We start from the raw sequence: 7,559 nt of genomic DNA, 5'->3' as shown, positions 1-7,559 counted from the left end.
TCGCAGTAAATTGTCTCTGTTTCGCAGCGAGGGAATGTTCGAGACCTGTTGTTGTTATGGTTCGATGGCCAAGGTAAAGGCCATGTTGCAAGTGGAATATGTAAGCATGTTCGAAAAGGTCGGTGTATCCGAGGAGATATCAAGTTATTCCTGTGTTGGTAGGAATGTTCTGTAGATATTTTAAGTTTGTCGGAGCTATGTTTCGAGCATCTGTAATGAATTCTTGAAGTTTCAAGATAAGGATGAGGTTGTAGATCAACTCTCCAAATGCAAGGTTTTCTGTGCATAAGTCAAGTTCGTAAGTTGCCTTATCAATCAATGGTATTCTGATCGATTTCTCTACGGTTGAGTTGGCGATGTTGGGGAAGATCTCTGAGATATCCATCTGAAATTCGGAGTTTCCTTAAGATTAGTCAAATGATCATCTTGTGTTGTGTTTTAAATTATGAGGGTCAAGATGAGTATGTACCTAGTTAAGCCAGTTTGAGGCTTTGATGTGGTAGATGTCAGTCAATGATGGTTCGAACCCTAAGTGGGGAAGAATTAGGTATTCCGCTTGGAGGATCAAAAACAAAATTAGCTTTATCAAATATTAAATCAACTAAACATATTTTTACAATACTAGTATATTTTTTTATGTAGAACGATCTTATTAATAATATGATTTTTTTAGGTTAAGATGTAATTTTGATTTGTTAATTTCATTACTAAAATAACAAGAGATTAAATATAAATTAAAAATATTAAAGTAAATTTTTTGAAGATTGTATCCAAAATAAAAGGGCAAAAAGCAAAAAGAAAATCAATGAGTTCGATGGTACCGAGTATAAAAACAATTCGTATTTAACTTTTTTATAATATTATTTATTTTATTTTAATGTAATACACGAATTGATTTGTGTAATAGGACTAGTACTATAGGAGTACCCTTTTTATTTTGTAGCGTATTCAGATACTTGTAAAGTTACATTTCAAAGATCTGCCCGACCCGAATAGATTGATTAGCCCATTTGCCAATTGCCAGACCAGTCACCGTGTTCAATACTTCAAGCCCATCAGAGTGTCTTCTTTCTTTCCTGCAGAACCCTTCCAAAGCAACACCCTGAGGAACGAATCGACCAACGACTGCAAATCAAGTAATCAACGCATTTGAGCAAATGTTGAGACGAAAACTCTCATCTTTATTATCGAACTCCGTTAGAAATGCATCAGTTTACACCAAATCAACGTCACATTTCCCAATTACAAAGCTGTTGCACAACCCAATTCATCATTCAAACCTAATTCAGAAACCCGTTAATTCATTTGGGGTTCACAGCATTAGGGCTTACAATTTGTTGAGCTTGAATGATCTGAGGGACAACAAAGGTGCTACGCAACAGAAAACAAGAAAGGGTCGTGGAATCGGGTCGGGTAAAGGGAAAACTGCGGGTAGGGGTCATAAGGGGCAGAAAGCTAGAGGCACTCATAAGTTCGGTTTTGAAGGTGGACAAACTCCCTTGAGGCGTAGAATGCCCAAGAGGGGTTTCAAGAACCCTTTCAGCCTTGAATTTCAGGTAATTTCTCCTCCAGTTTATTTTGATTATTCTGAGTTTTAATTTCATGTTTATTATATTGTTTTGATGTAAAATACTAACTTTGTTTCAATAAAACTACATTTATCACATTAATATGTGATTTCGCTGTTGATTCTGGAAACGCGAATGCTGATTAAAATCAAACCAATAAACAGTCTTGTAACATTTGTGAAAAACATTCTACTCAATTGCTTCTGACATCATTTTAATGAAAAACATATATCATACTTCATTCTGTTGATTTACAATATCATAACCATCAAAACGTTGGATTTCATAGAAATCAATTCGTCTAAATTTGCACTCTTTCTGTCACATTAGCAAACATTAGATACAGAATCCAAAAGTATGATAAACAATTAGAGACCAAAATAACTTCTTTAAGAGTATTGACACCATAATCACATAGTTAAACAAAGGAAGATATGAATATTGCTATCATATACATTATACACTGGAATTATTTTTTACAGAGGCATTTTATCAAACACTTAATAAGCATGCAAAAATACAAAACAATTTTTCAAAGGAAACCAAGCTTGTTCACAGGAACCTGTGGAAACCAAAAGACAAAAGATAGGAAAGAAATCAATTCTACTTAATTGAAATTAATTTTCCTTGTTACTCTTTACTTTAGGGAAAAAAAGTCAAAGCTAAATTGATATTATAAAAAAGTATTATGCTTGTTTTTTTTCCAGCCAGTTGGTTTGGGAAAGATTGCAAGGCTGATCAATGCTGGGAAGATCGACTCTTCAGAGCTCATCACAATGAAAACTCTAAAGGTATTTATTTATTCTTTATTATATTCATATATATATATATATATATATATATATATATATATATATATATATATATATATATATATATTACTTTTGTAATAAGTGGTTAAGTGTGATTATCATTTATGAATTTATCATTAATAATCATGTTTCTAAAATAGGATACAGGGGCAATAGGAAAGCAAATAAGAGATGGAGTGAGGTTGATGGGACGTGGTGCTGAACATATACAATGGCCAATTCATCTTGAGGTGATCCTTTTGTTAATTGTTATTATTATTATTTTTGTTTCAGTTATAACTTATAACATGTCATTTTTATATAAATTCAAACTAAAATGTTGTAATAAAAAGATATTAAAGTAGGATGCTATAATAAGTTAATAACAAACAAGCCACCAAACGTACATTTCTATTTATTTCATTTAACCGTATTACCAAAAACAAAATGCCAGGTGTCACGGGTGACTGTACGTGCAAAAGAAGCGGTTGAAGCAGCGGGTGGGTCCGTGCGAAAAGTGTATTACAACAAACTCGGTTTCCGTGCGCTTTTGAAACCGGAGTGGTTTGAAAAGAAGGGGAGACTCATTCCAAAAGCAGCAAGACCGCCACCTAAGCAAATGGATAAGGTTGATAGTATTGGCCGATTGCCAGCTCCCACAAAGCCGATTCCCTTTACAGAAGAAGATGACACACAAGCTGCCATGTCAGCTTGAAAAACATACCTTTTGGTTTGGTTTTGTTTTCCTTGTATTGTTATTTGAATAGCATAAGTGTTTCCTTTTTTAAAATTTCTTTTGGTTGCATTGGCATATCAGTTTTTGAACTCTTTGATGGTTGCATAAACTTGTAGTGATGAGACTTTACAAGATGGTAAAACATGGTTTTAGAACTCTTATGTAACACAAACATTATTAAAAAAAGCCTTTTTTAAGTTTTGTATATAATACTAGCTCATTACGCAATACAACACTAATTTGATGTTACTCCATTCATCAATAGTTTGATGTAAATCCCAACTATACGCTAATTACTCTATGCATCAATAGTCTGTCGTAAATCTATATATTATATCAGTTTGTTATACCATAGAATAATACTCTGCTGTAAAAGTTCAACTATATATCTATATTAACTCATAACACATTGATCAACAATAACTAACATATTGCATCTGCTTTCACATAAAACAATACATATTTAGATACCAATTATCTAGGAAGAAAGAATTGGTTACTCACATTGGGATGTTTCGAGTGTATGGATTTCTAGTTCTTTATTTTAACAACTGGTTAGTGGTTAGAAGTTAGTATCACAAAGTTAGTAAATTCCCCAATGCCCAAATTAGAACTCGGGACCTCCAATGACTGTCAAAACAATACATTACAACTAAAGGTACAACTCACTTATACATAAACTTGATCTAACACCTTTACCGAGTTTATAGTACTTAATTACAAGGTTAAAATTAATTATGTTGCACGAATAACTTGTCTACAAGTCTTAATTCATCAAGATATGGGCTTAATTTCACCAAACTAAGATTTATGGCCATCCTCTCAATTTCAGTAATTAAGTTTTGTTTCCATAATAAGCATACATAAGCTAGGGTCTCACTACCCTTCAACTTCTTCATGAGAGCACCAATTTAAGCTAATAAGAAGATGAACTCACCTTTAATCAAAGTGATGGTGTTAGATTTTTGATCTCTTTGATGTTTCCATGAATCTAGTTTCATCTTCAAGTGTTTTGGTTCTCAAAATCCTAGTAGCTTTATATGAGCTGTATAAATGAAATAGAGTAAAAGATCAACTAAAACTCTAAAAATGCTTGATAAAGTTTGAACTCAAGGTATGGTGTGTGCCTCCATGAGCACGATCCATGCTTACCCTACCTCTTCTCTTATCAACATTATCCTTAGTTTCCAATTTCGGATGACCATAACTTCCTCACACAAGCCCAAATTTCAACTTTCTTTATATCCACAGTTTCTTATTCGAGTCAACTATAATTTTCTCTTAGATTTCTTCCGCGGAAAAGGAATATATTTTTACTTATAAAATCATAAACAACGCGTTATACAACATTTTTCTTCATAACTATACACCAACACATATTTTACATCTATTCTTTGATAGAATCCCACAAAAATAAACGTCTTAACCCCTTAATACACTTAAAAACATATTACACCTCACAAATCACAATGTCATCAACCATAAAGAACATGTGATACAGTTATACTTGGATGTTTTTCGTTGGTACTACTTTCTTTACCTTGGGGTTGCTTTTTGCTCCATTACCTTGTGTTCTCCGTTGAGTAACGAGTGTTGTTATTGGTGTTGCCCCCGACAAGGTGGTTGGTGCATGAAGGAAAGTGGGCATCACATGTATTAGGCTAAATGAGGGGTTTTTGTGTTGGTGTGAATTGTCAAGTTGCGTTGTTCTTGATCGGTACTCGGTGATACCAATGACACCAATGTTGCTACACAGTCTTTACAAAGGTAATCATGGCATCTCCTTGATTAGAGTGATCTTAGAAGTTAATATGGTAGACTAAGAAGGTCAGGAGTATTACCGAGATGGTCCTGATAATCGATAATCCTCTCTGATGCTTAAGTTAGAACAATGAGATTTGGAAACAAAGACCCCGTGTATGTATTCACAACAACTTGATTTAACGTTTTCAGAAGCTCCTCTTCAGAAGCCTCTCGTGTGTTGTCACACTGTCATGTCATGCAATCTTTGACGGATTTGGTTTAAGGTATCAAATCATGAAAAAAGACAATCCTTTTAACTTCTAAAATTACAGAAACAAAGCATTCATACCAAGAAATACAGCCTACTTTCATGTCTTATTAGAACAAATCAATGGAAGTATACTGCTATTTCTAATAATAACAATCAAGAGACCATGAAAGCACCTGCAAACCTTGTAAGCTTGGAAAAGTCTATGAAGGGCCTTCGGTAATGCTTCTCGGGTTTCATCTAGAATTACTCCTCTAGAAGGTGGGACAATTGTGGTTTTTGTTTCAACATTATCTGTATTACAACTTAACATAGGACGCCTTTTAGCAATACTATGTTTCGAGTTTTTAAGAAACACACACTCGATTATTTTTGGTTCCACAAAATCCCAAATCTTTTTTTGTTCCTCAACAATATTTGGGTATTCTTTTATAAATAAATCATCTGTAGGCTCTTTAAGTTCCCAATCCCGAAAGCGAACCCTTCTTCTATCAAAATCATTCAATAAATTGATCATGATTTCACCCGTTGGTTTAGGTAACTGTGATATATGAACGATTGGATTTTTTGCTAAATTGAAGCATTACGAATCTCTAAATAAAGCTTTCTTTCCCCCATCTTCCCCGTATTGAAGTTTACTTTTTGCAATCCATAAACCGGAGCTATGTGTTTTAAAATGTTAAATCGTATTGAGAACCACAAGAAAATAAAGCAAGAAATCTTCAACAAGTAATGTTGTTAAGACCTATATTTATAAATTTTCATTAACTTTTTCATTATATATATATATATATATATATATATATATATATATATATATATATATATATATATATATATATATATATATATATATATATATATATATATATATATCAGATTCATTTGAAACCATGCTAATTTTATGAGACAGTGGGATCAAATCTAAAAATAATTTTAAAATGCAAAATAAAAAGAAAAATCCAAAAATTCTTTTTATAATTATTATTTTCGGAACCTTATTTACCTAAAAAAATAAAAAAATAAAAAAAATTACCGTTTTTTTTTGAAAAGTATGTGAAATATTCTAAAAAAATATTACACTGTACATTTCTAATATGATTTTTAAAATGTTTAGAATATTCTACTAGATTTGCCAGATATGTAGAATATTATAAATATTCTATTAAAATATGTAAAAAACGTATTTTTTTTAGTAATTTTTTTTATTTTTTTGGAAAATATATATTCCGAAAATAATATTGGAATTTTTTTTCGAAAACTTTCAATTATTTTGCATTTTAAAAATGTTTTTGTTTTATCTACTAAATGAGTGACTAGGATTGCGCTTACGGTCTCACAAAATTAAGCCGTCTCACATGAACCTAACCCTATATATATATATATATATATATATATATATATATATATATATATATATATATATATATATATATATATATATATATATATATATATATATATATATATATATATATATATATACACACACAAACATATACAAATTCATGTGAAAATTTGTCAATTTGGTTCACTAACCTTACGAAGCTTAATCTTAAATCGCTCTTCTAGTGGAAGTTTGAGCAAAGCAATGAAAAATCAACAAATAGTTTCAAAACAATATTTCATGAGTTGATAAGATTAAACAATTACATTCTTCCTGTCTCTTTGTATGTGTAAAAGACATAAATGTCCTCTTTATTCTCGTCAACAAAAACAACATTTGAAAAAATAAATATAATATAAGGAAATGAGAATACACCTTCCGGATGGACCTTCGGGTATGACACTAGTGGGACTCAAAGAATCAAGATAATCAGAACATAATAATAATAATAATAATAAAAGAATCACCAGATAACTTTTTTGTTAAATGTTTGGAAGGATAGAAAAGCATGATAGCTTTCTCTCTCGTGAAAAAAATAAAAAATAAAGGGTAGGATAGAAAAATGATTTTTTTTTCCTAAGTACCTATTCTTGTTAATAAACAATTGTAAGATACAATTGTTTAAATGTTTCATAGTATAACTGTTTGAAGCTTTTATAGTTTTGATTGTCAGGTGAAGTAAGTGGAAGAAATCCTGGTCGTCTTTATTCGTTTAATGGACATGTTAGATACCTTCATGATTTATGTGATATGTGTAGATATGGATAGATTTCTCTTATTATTATATTAGTTTTATCAGGCTATAAATATGTATGATGGTCGGTCACTCCTTGTAATTCCAGTTGAAACCGTCCGTTTTTTTTCAATAGACTTAATTCAATAAAAACTTAAGCTTTAAAGTTGTAATACTTTGCCTTGCCTTCTCTTCTGCCTATCCATACTTGAACGACAAAAGCATCTTAATATTGCATACAATCATCCTCAATTTCCAACAAAGACAACATAAAATAACACAAAAAGAAAGTAATATAATATACAGGGACATTTAAATTTATAGCAGAAAATG

General features: G+C 31.2%; 1 protein-coding gene across 1 annotated transcript; it reads left to right on the top strand.

The window, feature by feature from the left end:
• Positions 1-957: 957 nt before the first annotated feature.
• Positions 958-3,305, top strand: LOC111902025 (uncharacterized). Its single transcript, XM_023897897.3, has 4 exons — positions 958-1,556; positions 2,276-2,359; positions 2,521-2,610; positions 2,814-3,305. Exons 1-4 carry the CDS (start codon positions 1,158-1,160, stop codon positions 3,072-3,074), a joined length of 834 nt encoding a protein of 277 aa, XP_023753665.1. The 5' UTR covers positions 958-1,157; the 3' UTR covers positions 3,075-3,305.
• Positions 3,306-7,559: the final 4,254 nt, after the last annotated feature.

Source organism: Lactuca sativa, chromosome 5 (genome assembly GCF_002870075.4).
Source record: "Lactuca sativa cultivar Salinas chromosome 5, Lsat_Salinas_v11, whole genome shotgun sequence".
Classification (NCBI taxonomy): Eukaryota; Viridiplantae; Streptophyta; class Magnoliopsida; order Asterales; family Asteraceae; genus Lactuca; species Lactuca sativa.
Note: the sequence above shows the minus strand (reverse complement) of the source record. Positions and strands in the feature narration are given on the sequence as shown.

Bases quoted from the DNA above. Each gene is read 5' to 3' on its own strand.
- LOC111902025 (XM_023897897.3), top strand. From the start codon at position 1,158: ATGTTGAGACGAAAACTCTCATCTTTATTATCGAACTCCGTTAGAAAT. The intron at 2,360-2,520 runs GTATTTATTTAT...TTTCTAAAATAG, and splicing joins TCACAATGAAAACTCTAAAG to GATACAGGGGCAATAGGAAA. The intron at 2,611-2,813 runs GTGATCCTTTTG...ACAAAATGCCAG, and splicing joins AATGGCCAATTCATCTTGAG to GTGTCACGGGTGACTGTACG.